The 14,322-nt window shown below is 39.6% G+C and overlaps 1 protein-coding gene across 2 annotated transcripts in view; it reads left to right on the top strand.

Moving 5' to 3' along the window:
• Nucleotides 1-14,280, top strand: part of prkar2aa (protein kinase, cAMP-dependent, regulatory, type II, alpha A) — a 43,572-nt gene extending 29,292 nt beyond the window's left edge. For both annotated transcript variants that reach the window (XM_005478353.4, XM_005478352.4), the window contains exons 4-11: nucleotides 4,759-4,895; nucleotides 5,533-5,639; nucleotides 10,186-10,327; nucleotides 10,790-10,891; nucleotides 11,116-11,190; nucleotides 11,293-11,358; nucleotides 11,682-11,820; nucleotides 13,368-14,280. In XM_005478353.4, coding sequence (XP_005478410.1) covers nucleotides 4,759-4,895; nucleotides 5,533-5,639; nucleotides 10,186-10,327; nucleotides 10,790-10,891; nucleotides 11,116-11,190; nucleotides 11,293-11,358; nucleotides 11,682-11,820; nucleotides 13,368-13,492 — 893 coding nt within the window. In that variant the 3' untranslated portion in view covers nucleotides 13,493-14,280. The remainder of the gene's footprint in view (nucleotides 1-4,758; nucleotides 4,896-5,532; nucleotides 5,640-10,185; nucleotides 10,328-10,789; nucleotides 10,892-11,115; nucleotides 11,191-11,292; nucleotides 11,359-11,681; nucleotides 11,821-13,367) is intronic.
• Nucleotides 14,281-14,322: the final 42 nt, after the last annotated feature.

Raw genomic sequence — 14,322 nt, 5'->3', positions numbered from 1 at the left:
GCTCGTCATGTTTCCCAGAGATGTCACCACAAAGATTCTTCAGAAACGAAGGCCCATGTTTGTAGTTTTCCTTTTCAGGCATTTGTATGTATATTCAATGATGGCTTCATTTTGGGTGTGATGTAGAGTTCTTTGCATAAGTCTTGAGCTCCCCTTGTTTCCTTATATTTTACGAGGAGCCACACTTTTTTATTTTTAAAGTAGTCTTGAGCAGTAATTCTCTTTCGGAAGTTTTTCTTTGGAGTTTGGCTGCTTTTTCACGCGTCCAACGTATGTACCTGACCTTTTACACAGGATGTTTTTTTTTTTTCTCTCTCTCTCTCTCTTTTCCTACCTAGAAATCCCTAAGGAACGAATCAGTCCTGTACCTACACATAGCAGACAATCAATTTTCAATTGTATCCTGAGTCAGTTTGTTACTAGCAGCCTGTTGCAAAAACAAATTTGCTCCAGTTGTTTAAAAAGTTTCATCTTTTAAAAAGTCCCAAAGAAAACCGTTTGAAAATAGGTTTTTTGGGGGACACCCCCCCCACCCCCCCCACCCCGGATTTTCAAAGAGCTATTTGGAAAACTGTAGAAGTGGAGGATAAAGGAAGAGGTTATAGGCCTTAAAAAACAAACAAACAAAAAAAACAAACAACCACTTACACCAGATGAACAAATATCCCAAGAATCCCCAAATTTCACAAGAACTGGATTGAAAATCAGTGGGAACAGGTCTTATGGAGTGATGAATCCAAATTTGAAATTTTTGTTTAAAATTTCTGTTGGTATTGATGGAGAAGGAAAAAGAGGTTCAACAATGTCCACAGCAATCTGTAAAACATGGTGGAGGCCCTGTCATGCTTTTCGAGCTGCACATCAGTCAGTGGTGTTGAGGATCTTGTCAAAATTGATGAAATTATGAACTCAGAAAACGACGATCAGATTTTGCAATATATCTAAAAGGCAGCCAAAATCCAAAGAAATGCCTTGTCCATGTGTTTCATTAAAAATAAAAGTGTAGTCTGCCCTTAAATTAATAAGAGAAGAAAAGGGAGTAGAATACTGTCCAGAAAAGGTGTAATGACGTCGTCCAACAGTTACACAAAAGCATTTACTCTTTACTTTTCTAAATGTTGAGGTAGGTGTAGCATCCAAAACTTAATATGTGAATAATTTCACAAGGAGATTGTTTGATTGTTATTTAGATACAAAGACGTTTGCCTAAAACCTTCTTGGCATTGTCTTGTAATTAGGATTCCTTAATAATTAGATTATTTTGTGATATTAAACCACTGGTCTGTGGTTCATTTAGTAACAGGCATGATTTCACTTTCAGACCATTTAGTGCAGTGTCCGACAACACTTCCAAATAAGTTGATTAAACAAAGATGGGGCATCGTTTGTTGTGGCTTGGCACTATAAATCAAAATATCCTCTCTGTACAGTGATATTATGAGAGTTCTGTTTTGTATTGCAGCAGTTAATATGAGAATCTGCTCAGAGTTTCTGTCAGTGGCTCTAATGCAAGAACAAATAGTTGGGGGGAGAGGGCCGCTTTCCAAGGACGTGCTAAGTAAAGGAATTTCTGATGACGTAGTTTAAAGTGTTAAACAAAAATTCAGCCTTGAAGCTTTTAAACTGTGCTTTGGATCAAAAAATCCATTTATCATTTTTTTTAAAATAATATAGTGTTTGGTCCAAACACTTGTATTTTGGGGCAGAAAAAGTAAGGAATAGCCTATTTGGATGACCCAATATGTCCATTACCTTTGTAGGTCTTGGGTGTGATGCCTCATTGTTTAAGATTGTGTTCTCACTCCTAATTAACTACCATATTATGAACTGAAGAGCACTGAAACTCACACTTTTGCATATTTATTTCTTCAAACTGAAACAAATGAGTTAGCACATTGACTCTCCAGAGGTCACACTGCTTCAGACATCATTGTTATGACTGCAGGAAGAGAAGACTCTAATCTTGCAATTGTGTACTCACACACACACAGAGGCATCATTGTGTTTTGTGAGAAGTGGTGTCCCTCTCTCTACAGAAGTGAAGGAAACAGATAAATAGTGACTATCTGAAATGACCTTGTCAGTGTTTGTCATGCGCTGTGGCAAAACATGTCGCTGCACATGTGTCATTTCCTTGGTCCAGTGTCCTGCGGTCCTCTTTCCCTACGCTGGTGTGTAGAAACATTTGTTTGTTTTTTATTGTCCAGAAGAATGTGAGAAAATTGAATTATCTTACAAACATAATTATCTTACATACACACACTTTTTGTTGAGTGGACTCTGGGCTGTTAAGAGTGGTTCATTTTGAAGTTAAATTAGTAAATTAGCTTACCAGTTTACAATGTAAGGGACAGAGTAGTGTATTTTTGACAAGGTTTGTTATTTTTAAGGCAAGTTTTTGGTATGTTTTTAAAAAAATTTTTTTACATTTCTGTATGCCTTCGTGTCCTGGTTATTTAGAGCTTGGTGAAGTTATTATACAGTGCTATGCAAAACTCTTGAGCCCCCTTATGTTGCTTACATTTTGCTGCCAAGGAGCCAGACTTCCTTCAGTTGTTTTTTTTTTTTTTTCTTTTGTCTTGAGTAATAATTCTCCAAGCTTTCTAAAGGTCTTTATATTGGCTGCTATTACACTCACTTACATCTGACCTTTCTCATAGCAATCTTTTTTAAAGACTTAACACTAACATATGAATCATTAAGGAATTAAAAAAAAAACACACTTAATTCAAGGGATGAACGAGTGTTGCTTCTACACGTAACAAAACAAGTCATAATACCACATAATGTGTTTCCATTTCTGTAGTTAAATCTACGAAAAATCATAGTGATGACGCAGGCATGAAATCATATTTTTTTTCACTAACAAAGTGATCAACAAAGAAGCTATTGGCTGAAAAGGAGGGGCAGCCCTAAAATAAAAAAAAATAAATAAAAAAAACTGTCTCCAGCAGTACCAGAAAGTCATGTCCTTAAAAGAAAAAAAAAAAACCCCAGCAAAAACCTGACACAGGACCTGAAAGATGCTTGCCTTTTAGTCGATCCATCTAGTATTCACTGAAACAGTCTCAGTAAAACAATGACTGTGCTGAAGCCATTCTTAAGGTAGACGTGGAGAAAAGGCTGACGTATGCCACATTCCACAAGAACTGGACTGAAGATCGTTGCAGACATATACACAGGAGGACAGGAGAAAGGTGCAGCAGTGAGAGTCTGCAGCCATCTTTAAAACACGGTGAAGGTTTTATAATGGTTTCAGGCTGCATTTCAGCCAGAGGTGTTGGGTCTTGTCAAAATGGATGAAGTTATGAAGAATCATGAAAAATGCCATCAGATTTTGATGCAGCATACATTACTATTTGGAAAGAGTCTAGTAACAGATCAATTTTTCAGCATGACATAAGAGTAGCAACATGGGTGTCTCAAAACAACTCTCAAATGACCTGAAGACAAAGATTGTTCACCATCATGGTTTAGGGGAAGGATACAGAAAGCTGTCTCAGAGGTTTAAGCTGTCTGTTTCCACAGTTAGGAACATATTGAGAAAATGGAAGACCACAGGCTCAGTTCAAGTTAAGGCTGGAAGTGGCAGACCAAGAAAAAAAACTTGGATAGACAGAAGTGACGAATGATGAGAACAGTCAGAGTCAACCCACAGACCAGCACCAAAGACCTACAACATCATCTTGCAGCAGATGGAGTCACTGTGCATCGTTCAACCATTCGGCGCACTTTACACAAGGAGATGCTATATGCGAGAGTGATGCAGAGGAAGCATTTTCTCCGCCCACAGCACAAACAGAGCCGCTTGAGGTATGCTAAAGCACATTTGGACAAGCCAGCTTCATTCTGGAATAAGGTGCTGTGGACTGATGAAACGAAAATTGAGTTATTTGGGCATAACAAGGGGCGTTATGCATGGAGGAAAAAGAACACAGCATTCCAAGAAAAACACCTGCTACCTGCAGTAAAATATGGTGGTGGTTCCATCATGCTGTGGGGCTGTGTGGCCAGTGCAGGGACTGGGAATCTTGTCAAAGTTGAGGGACACATGGATTCCACTCAGTAACAGCAGATTCTGGAGACCAATGTCCAGGAATCGGTGACAAAGCTGAAGCTGCGCCGGGGCTGGATCTTTCAACAAGGCAACGACCCGAAACACTGCTCAAAATCCACTAAGGCATTCATGCAGAGGAATAAGTACAATGTTCTGGAATGGCCATCTCAGTCCCCAGACCTGAATATTATTGAAAATCTGTGGTGTGAGTTAAAGAGAGCTGTCCATGCTCGGAAGCCATCAAACCTGAATGAACTAGAGATGTTTTGTAAAGAGGAATGGTCCAAAATAACTTCAACCACAATCCAAACTCTCATTGGAACCTACAGGATGCGTTTAGAGGCTGTAATTTCTGCAAAAGGCGGATCTACTAAATATTAATTTCATTTCTTTTTTTTGTGGTGCCCAAATTTATGCACCTGCCTGATTTTGTTTAAACAATTATTGCACACTTTCTGTGAATCCAATAAACTTCATTCCACTTCTCAAATATCACTGTGTGTGTCTCCTTTATGATATATTTAACTGACATTTTTTTATTGTAACAACCAACGATTTATACAGGAAAATAATGACTATTAACAAGGTTGCCCAAACTTTTGCACCGTACTGTATTTATGTTTTTGGTTAAAGTGGCTTAATGCTTACTCTGAAAGAGTAGTAGAATACGTTATTTTTTACCTGGATTTCTTTGTCTGTAGTGTGTGCGGAAGCATTCAACCCAGACGAGGATGACGAAGACACTGAACCCAGAGTGGTTCACCCAAAAACAGACGTACAGCGCTGCAGACTCCAAGAGGCCTGCCGAGACATCCTACTCTTCAAAACACTAGATCAAGTAAATCAGTCACACAAACAAACAAAACAAAACATGAAGAGATGTGTACACAGATGGTTAGCAATGGATAAAACTATTTTAAAAAAAAAAAGAAAGGAAAAAGGTTGAACAAAGAATGATTCCTGAAGGGACGCCTTCCTCATTAAACCTGTCAGTGAGGCCATGAAACAATTTTTATTATTAACTTTCCCCATTTGTTTATTCAGGTTTCCTGCATGCTAGGAGATACGTAAAATACTCAAACATTTTTGCAGTAGGGTAACATGCAAATAATGCTATATTACTACTTGTGGTGTTCGTGTGTGCAATGAATTAATGTCTTGTTTGGGTCACATAAACAGCACATGTAAATTATGTTTCTTAAAGTCAATTGCTGTTGGGGTAAATCTGACATTGTGAAAAAATCCATTGTATTGTCGACTCGAAAATGGTCCTCTTTCTTTCCCTTGTGTACTTTCTAACACCATTTCCCTGATGGGATAATTAAATTTCATCTCGTCTCCCTTCAGGAGCAACACACACGCAGAAGCTAACTGAAATTATTGATGCACAAGCACATGCACACACAAAATATATTTTCCCTGTTACTCATCTTCCTCATTTGTGGCTGACATCCTTTTTCTGTTCCCGTATGAAGGAGCAGTTCTCACAGGTGCTGGACGCTATGTTTGAGTTGATTGTTAAGCCTCAGGAGCACGTCATAGACCAGGGAGACGATGGAGACAACTTCTATGTCATAGAGAGGTAAGAAGCAGATGCCCGTGTCAGATCATTAAAGCTGGGACTGTTTGTTTATTCAAATACAGCCTGTTTATTTAGGCTAGGCTGGATGGCAAAAAGACCAGTGATGGTGTTTTACAGCATAACTGTTGCAAAAGACTGTGATGACCAGAGTTCCTGTTTTGTATATTTGAGTTTATTATACTGAAAGATCAGACAATATACATTTGTATTAATTAAACCAATGCGGTGCCATGTTCCTGCAGCATCATAATGTAGCATCAGTCTTCATGGAAAAGAGTCAGACAGTTATGAGCCCCCCCTTAAGTATAAAACAATAAATCCTTCCATTACATCCTAAACAACTGCCAGCTAGATCTGACACAGTTGATATCATTTAGAAAGTCTATTATGGTAATTAAGAAATGAGTAGAAGGTAGTTTAAAAAAGCATGGCTGTTATTTTAGAAATCAGTAAATAAGTTGTGACTGCTGGTCATAACAGTTGGGCTTGGGTTTGTGCATTGTTCAGGTTTGACAGGCGTGTGTATCTGTGTTTATGGTATTTGTGGAGCCGTGTATTTCACCTGCTGTATTGTTAATGTAAACACATGGTGCGTTCACAGGTCTTTACACGCCAGGTTAAAGTTAACTTGCATTAAATATACCCTCTGCGTTATATTTAATATGGGAAAATTAACGCATTGTGATTGGAAAATTATAATTACTCATCCGTCTGTAGGAAGTTGTGCTGATTGCTGCAGTAACTTTCTCAGGCCTTGGTGAAATAAAAACATTTTAAGTTTATTTCAAGAGTTTTGTACTTTAAAATGTTAGATACAACTTGAAAGGTTTCCATGGTGATCTCGAAGAGTACAGTGCTCTTGGAGGATTTAGCATCTCCTTGTCGCTTACATTACTCTGCTAACCAAAGTGATTACTTAAGAATGACTTAGGGATTACTTGCACTGAAAAAAGCCTGACCTCAAGATGTCAGTTTTTAACCTCTACTGCTGAAGAGAGAACAGACTTCCCACTGTTTGTCTGGTGGCCTGCCAACGTTTGTCCCACCCTGGCCTCAGTTCATTCTTGGCATGGCTCATATCAGTGCAGTACAGCAGTGTAGTTCCACTCGTGTGCTATCGTTTCATCTGCATACACACTTTTAAACATAGCGTGCTCCCTGTACATGAGACATGCAGTGACCTTTATGAGCAGCATGCCTGCCTGATCATATACTATCCTGTGGTTTTTTCCCTAGCCTGTGCAAAGTGTAGGTGGTAGCTAATGTCACGAGCAGGGTGGGGTGTGAACATGGACACACAGAGAGACGAAGGGATAAACAGAAAAGAAAAGCAGTGAAGATAATAGGATAAAGCAACATTGCTTGTTTCCCATTTAATCTTTTTCTTATGTCACTGAGGCATATTTGTATTATAGACATCTCCTGCTTTCCTTATGGTGTTGTATTATTAATCAGCTTAAACAGATTGGTCTGTTTCTGCTGTCAGCTGATTCTGAATGGCATAACTAAATGGGTTTGTGTAGCTGGCGTGTGTGCCACTATATGGTAAGAGTCCGCTTAACAAAATCATAGACAGTCAGTTCTAAAGCCTCTAAGACAGGAAGTGGCTAGAAATCCCTCGGAGCTCCTCAAGGATGAGGAGTAAATATATAATGGCAGGAGTGACGTGAAAGATGTGAAAAAGGATCATTGTTGCTTTCAGGTGTGATTACTTAAAGTGTTATTACTGTAATCATTAAATTAAAAGCTTCAGTTTTGAAATCATTAAGTTGCGTAATCTTTCTCTCCTGCCTGGATTTTTCTCATGAAAGCTGTAATGTCTTATATGTTTTCAAATCACTGTGAAGCTCAGTGCCCAAAATAATTTTTTAATTCTGTTTACTGATAATGAGCATTTGCACCGTGTATCTAGTTTAAACATCACTGAAGGCTGTGCCCAAGGGTGGGCCTAGAAAAATTATGTACACATCCTCTAAGTGCAGAAAGAAACATCCGTTTGTCCTTGAGCAGCAGATCCACAAATATACTCGTCGCTTTCTCATTCGCTGCAGTTTATCAAGAAAGTACATTTAACACTAGAAACACTTTGAGTTCAGAAGCACTGAACTACTTTAGTGTGATGTTATTGCTAGTGGTTGAATGAAGAAACAGAGGTGGTGAAAGAATCATGGCTCTTTGTTTATATTGACCCAAACATATTTATCCAAGCATGAAATTTATCAGTGACCACAAGGTTTCACACCTGTTTGGTTGTTGAATAATGTGTGAACAACACATACAGATGGGTCTAGAGGGGGGAAGAAAAGAGAGGCTGTAAAATTGTCGAAGTAACTTGCCACCAGAACAGCTTTAATCCGCTTTGGCATTGATTCTACAAATCTATGAAACTCTACCAGAAGGATTTAACACTAGAAGGTACATGTAATGCTAATACAGCTTTCAGATCTCATATCTACTATCATTTAGTTTTAAATTTAAATGTATCAATGGATTTGAATCACATCATAAAGCCATTCAATAGCTTCTCTTGCCCTATGAATGGCAGAATGGTGTCACCATAGGATGAAGGTTACCACATCGAATAAGTTTGCATTGATTTGCAATGAACAGATCCACCAGATCCTTCACTGCTTAACTTTCTCACTCATCTGTAGCTACATCTTAACTTCAGGCAGCTGGTGAAACAGGTTATCATTGTTCCCTCCGTCATGATAATCCAGTCGACGTAAGCTAATACTCACTCGCCATCGATAGGGTTTTATCCCCTCTACGCAGCCAATGGGAAGACTGGCTAGCCTACAAAATGAGGGGTTAATCCTGCCAAGCAACAACGCTGCAAATTACCTACTCCAGCTTTAATCCTCATGCAGACAGAGAGGGAGGGTGGGCACAGAGCTTCTCAACTGAAGCATTAGTCTCAATGAGTCAAGTAGGCACTATGATAACCTTTTTTATTAGACAGTGGGATAATATAACAAATCCAACTGTTTTCCTGTCATGTTTTGCTGCTATTAAATCTTTTACATAGTGGATTGCAAAACAGGATGCTTTGTAAAATGAAAGAATTTGAATGTAATGATTTGTAAATCATTTGAAGTACATTTAATTTGTAGAAGAACAACGAAAAAATATAAAATGGTAAAAGTGAGGAATTTTCTTGAGTTTGAAAAATATATGATCATTTTGAATTTGGTTCCAGTACCACATTTTAGAAAAGTTCAGATTTTTGTTAATCACATTTTCTTTCAAGCATGGCTAATGGTACTGTTGGAGTTATAATAGTGAAACGTGTTGCCATTCTGACTAAATATTTGGAGCGGTTCAGGCAATCCTCTGTGGTATTTTGCATTTCATAATGTACCAGATGCTTTTAATAAACGACAGCCCTGTACTGCAGTCAGATGGGTTTATCACCCCAACACTCTTACTGTGGAGCTATAATGTTGTAAGAAAGTAGTTTGCTATTGTCAGGCTGATACAGATACAGCAGCATGTACTACTTCAAAATTTCTTCAGAGTCAATGGTGCCCTCACATTTGTGAGCTAATGCCTCCAGCCCATAGAATCACCGATGCTTGTTTTGAACGGTGCAGTCCTGATGGCACCTCTGTTTATCGTCCTAAATGAGCTTGTGGCCAGAGGTGTCATTTACACTTTTATTCATTGCTGACAGTGTTTTTCACACGTGTTCCTGAGCTTGTATGAACCCACTGATGTTTCCATTATAAAATCTTTTATGTTGTAAATGTAGTGCCACCTCAGGACCTAATGATTCTGCCTGTTCAGTGTTAGTTTTCAGCCTTGTCCCTTGGAAACAAAGATTTTCCTTGTTATATTACACTGAGAGATGTATTACAAATTATTGAACATCTTCTTACACAGTATTTCTCAGGAAAATAGACACTTCTCCATCTTTACTTCCTCTCTGAGATGCTCTTCAAATTAAATGAGTTCAGATATTTTTTGCAGTGATACGTTTTCCCTGGTTATACCTATGTGCGCCCATCAATCTATTTCAGATAGCTTTACAGAACATTGCAGCATCTTTATTTGTTTACATTACTTAAATATAGCATTGAAATGATTTGCAAATCAGTGCATTCTGTTGTTAACAGGGTTGTTTTGTTTTTTCTTTTTAAGAATAAACACAAGTCACCAAGTGTGCCACATTATCACAGTCCTATCCACAGGCTAGAGATGCTCTGTAAATAACCATGTACACCATTTTGTAATTATAAACAAAGCTGTACTTTGAGTGGCTCTGGTTATCCCCCCCCCCCCCCCCCTCCACATTTTGGGTGATCAGTGATGACTGTCATCAGAAAAACCTCTTACAACAACTAAAATGGTAAATGTCTTTAAAGCTTGTGGAGAGGTTCAACAGAGTCAGAGGAAGAAGCCATAAAATTTTTTATGCAGATCTTGAATCACTTTCTTTGAAACTGCAGCTCTGTCCAAGTGCCCTACTTTTCTCACTTTGAGACTCTGCTGCTGACTTCTTGTTATTTCTAACCTTCTGTCCATCGCTCTCTCGCCTTCTCTCCAGGGGTGTGTATGACATAGTGGTATCAGGAAAATGCGTGGGTCAGTATAACAATAAGGGCAGCTTTGGAGAGCTGGCACTCATGTACAACACGCCACGTGCCGCCACCATTATAGCCACCCAGGACGGGGCGCTATGGGGACTGGTAAGAACTTATAATCCACTTTAAACCCTTTTCTAAAGCCACCGCCTACATGAAACTCCATATTATTAAGCATTTTTCTAACTCCATTTTGTTCTCTTTGTTTTTCAGTAACATTTCAGTTATGACCCCTTTGAACTTACATCAGCTGTTGTACATCTGTTGTAATAGTATAGCAGCCTGTACAAGTCTGTAAAGCTCAGGTGTAAACTGTTTTCATTGTAAATTGTCTCCAGGGGATAGCATTGTGACGGCTGAGAGCTTTTTCTGTGACTGAACACAGTTTAATGGGCTGTGATGCTGAAGCATGTTAAGAATGGACTCCTGTAATCTATGAATGGAGCCAGTGGCTTTGTAATGGCTTGTGCCGCTGCAGCTCCACCTGCTGGCCAAGCAGAGGAAGAACAGTGTGACTTATCCTTTATATGAGGTATTTGTTTATTAGAGACATTTTTCCTCTCCTAGGACCGTGCTACATTTCGTAGACTCATCGTAAAGAACAATGCCAAGAAGAGGAGGATGTACGAGTGTTTCATTGAGTCAGTGCCCCTACTCAAATCACTGGAGGTGAGTTATACTTGGAGTGGTTTGAAATAAGCCTCATCTTACTCAGTTTAGCCGCCCCCCCCCCCTCATATTAAAGAATCTAAATTTCAGCAGAAAGTATAAGAATGTGACTGATGAATCTGAGATGAGCTGGGATTGACTTTTGGGGTATTAGCAACATTTTTGACACATTTCTTCTACAATATTGCCATTTTCCCTTAAATGTATGTCTTCTCTCTTTCCAGGCAACAGAGAGGATGAAGCTAGTTGATGTATTAGGAGCAAAGCAGTTCACAGATGGCGAACGTATCATCACACAGGTGAGAGATGCATTTATCAGATGTAGTTTCACGCTGCAGTGTTGAAGGTCTTTACATTCATATAGAGCACTATATTTATAAGTGTCTTTTCTTTCTCCTCAGGGAGACAAAGCTGATTGTTTCTACATTGTAGAATCTGGGGAGGTCAAGATCATGATGAAGAGTAAAGTAAGAAGCTCAACTTCTTTGAATGAATGTATTTTCAGTGAGCATTTCTATAAGCAGAAAACTTAGGATCACACTTACTGTTTAACAGTATGCAGTTAGACAAAAGCCTGATTATATTCTTCCACCAGGTAATTTCTGTACAGCACAATAGCAACCCACACTCTCCATTGAAATCCATCACAACACAAAAAGCGTGTCCTCTATTTGCCTAGCAACTATGGGAATCACGATTGTCTGCTCAGTCTGCTGAGTGCCTCTTGCTTCGGGGTTGAGGCTCCTAACCTTTAATCCTGTTCCCTTTTCTCCTCCCCCCTCTCCTGCAGACGAAGGCAGACCACGCAGACAACGCGGAGGTGGAGATAACACGCTGTACCAGGGGTCAGTACTTCGGGGAGCTGGCCTTGGTCACTAACAAGCCCCGGGCTGCCTCAGCCTACGCAGTGGGAGATGTCAAGTGTTTGGGTAAGACAAAATATACTTGGACATCAATGCCAATCCTGCTATCTCAAGGATAGTGATAAGGAACTTAGATGTGTGCATATGATAGTATTATTTCAGCATTAGATCTCCACCACTGTAACCCTTGTATATGGTTGGGCATCATATAAAATCTGTGAATGAGTAGTATTTAAACCACTTAAACTTTCAACAGGTCTGTGGTATTCGTTTTCTACTAATTGAACCGTTACAAGCACTTTGGCCTGAGATATCAAGTGGCATTTGAATTTTGATTAATTCACGGCCGGCTGTTCATCACCCTTTTTTTTTTTTGTGATTGAAGGCCGTTGTGTCATTATTTTGCCTTTAAAGTGGGCACACTAATTCAGGCTCTACAGAGTGTGTATGAGCAGCTCTTCAGTTTTGAAAATGAACAGGATTTTTTTATTTTTTTATTTTATTTTTTTTATAGCTGGTCATGTTTTTGTAGCATCCCTGTGGTTTTTATTTAGTTTTCGAGTCATCTCTGTTCAAAACAGCTACTTTTTTTTTTAATGGTGTGTTAGCTCCACTCTGTTCCCCCTGTTTACTCCTCTTCAGTGTTAACCATACATACACTGTCAGTATACACTCTTATCCATCTTGTATTTCAGTGTATTTTCTGTTCCCTGACATTACCCCAGCCTATCTTGAACAAATGCTTGACCTTTTAAGCAGAGGAAGTGTCATTAATCCGTACTGCAGCAGCATATGCTGTCTGCTGTACTCCTGCCATTCTCCCACTGTTGTTAAAGATGAGCAAGACTTCAAGGGTCCCCTGGTGCCTGCAGTGCTGTTTTGAACATGTACATCTGTCACAGTGCATCTGTGGACAGATAAGATAAGCAGTCTGCTAAATGTATTAATGATGCATCAGAAACATTTCACTGATGACTGGAGTTGTTGTTTCAATGCGAGCATAAGCATTCGTCCCGATGGAGGTGGATTTGTCTGGTACTTTGGAGACCTCGGGGTTCAAGTGGGGTTATTTTGAGATGTGTTTCCAGCTTGACATCTTCAGATGATTCTAATCGCAACTCTACTCATTGCACTTGCCTCTCAGAAATACATCTACCCTGATATTCTAATGTAGATCTTTGGGAAAGCCAATCCATTAATTCTTTTCAGGAAATTTACATCGCAGAGGCAGGCAGCTTCAGCACAGACATAACGCCTCACATCCCAAACAGAAAAACTTTATCTATTCCTCATGGCTCCAACTTCCTGTTGAGCTGCACACCAAAGTATCTGTGGTTAAAGACTACTTCTGGGTGGTTATTGGTATTGGTTATGTCCTCCTTCTACCTCTCTTAAAGTCCACAACCATCCCCTTTGTATTTGCGATGTTAAGATGGAGAGGATTACATTCCCTCCAATCCACAAAGTCCTGTGTTTACATATATATGTAAGTTCAAAGTAACTTTATGTGGGAAACATTACAACAGTAACCCTCGTGGACTGTTTAAATGTGTTGTGTCAACTGAATTTAATCCTCAGATGTGTTTCACATCCATCTCTGTTTCTCTGTTTAGTAATAGACATCCAGGCATTTGAGCGCCTCCTGGGCTCCTGTAAGGAGATCATGAAGAGGAACATCGCCCACTATGAGGAGCAGCTGGTGGCTCTGTTTGGCTCCAGCATGGACCTGAGAGACTGAGCCTCCCACACCACCCTCCGTGCCTTCTACTACAAACACACATTCAGACAGACAGACAGACACACAGACATATGTCCTCTCCCACATCATGCAGTGGCTATAGAGACTCATAAGCTTTACACAGATGGTGCAAATGCATGAAAGTGTACTTGGCTCACCTCCAGGTATATAAATCCTCAGAGTATGAACACACACTCCATCACACACACATTCTCACATCTCTGTAGGCACTGAGAGACGCTCACTTAAGTCTGCTCACCCTCGTGCACAACCAGCTCAACAGACCCCTTGTTAAGCTGACTTTGGTTAGATACACACACATATACTCATACAGAGCTAGCTGAAGGCCACATACCTTGTTGTTTGAGCCAGCTTCAACCTCTCAGTATGAATGCCTTTGCTGCAGTGACCTAAAACGGGTAAAAGCAGTGTAAGGACGTACAGTACACAAGCACTCCATACACACGTCCAAAAACACACCGAGCTTCACATGTGCAGGCTTTGCATTCACGTGAGCACTTAAACAACTCAAAGTTGTTCCAAGCCTCAGCCAAGGACACATCAACCCATGGACACACACACACACACACACACACACACACACACACACACACACACACACACACACACACACACACACACACACACACACACACACAGGGTTACAGGGGTACAAGGGTACAACATATAGGCAACCACAGTTGCAAAAACGGATACACTGTGGTAAAATGGAGATGGAAAAACTTCCCTGAAAAGGAAAACTTCAAATTCAAAAAGGCAAAAAAAAAGGAAAGTTTAAAAAAGATAAGTTTTAGAAACATTTTATGAAG

This window comes from Oreochromis niloticus, linkage group LG20 (genome assembly GCF_001858045.2).
Source record: "Oreochromis niloticus isolate F11D_XX linkage group LG20, O_niloticus_UMD_NMBU, whole genome shotgun sequence".
NCBI classification, from domain to species: domain Eukaryota; kingdom Metazoa; phylum Chordata; class Actinopteri; order Cichliformes; family Cichlidae; genus Oreochromis; species Oreochromis niloticus.
The sequence above is the reverse complement of the archived record's forward strand: the minus strand, read 5'-3'. Positions and strand labels throughout refer to the sequence as shown.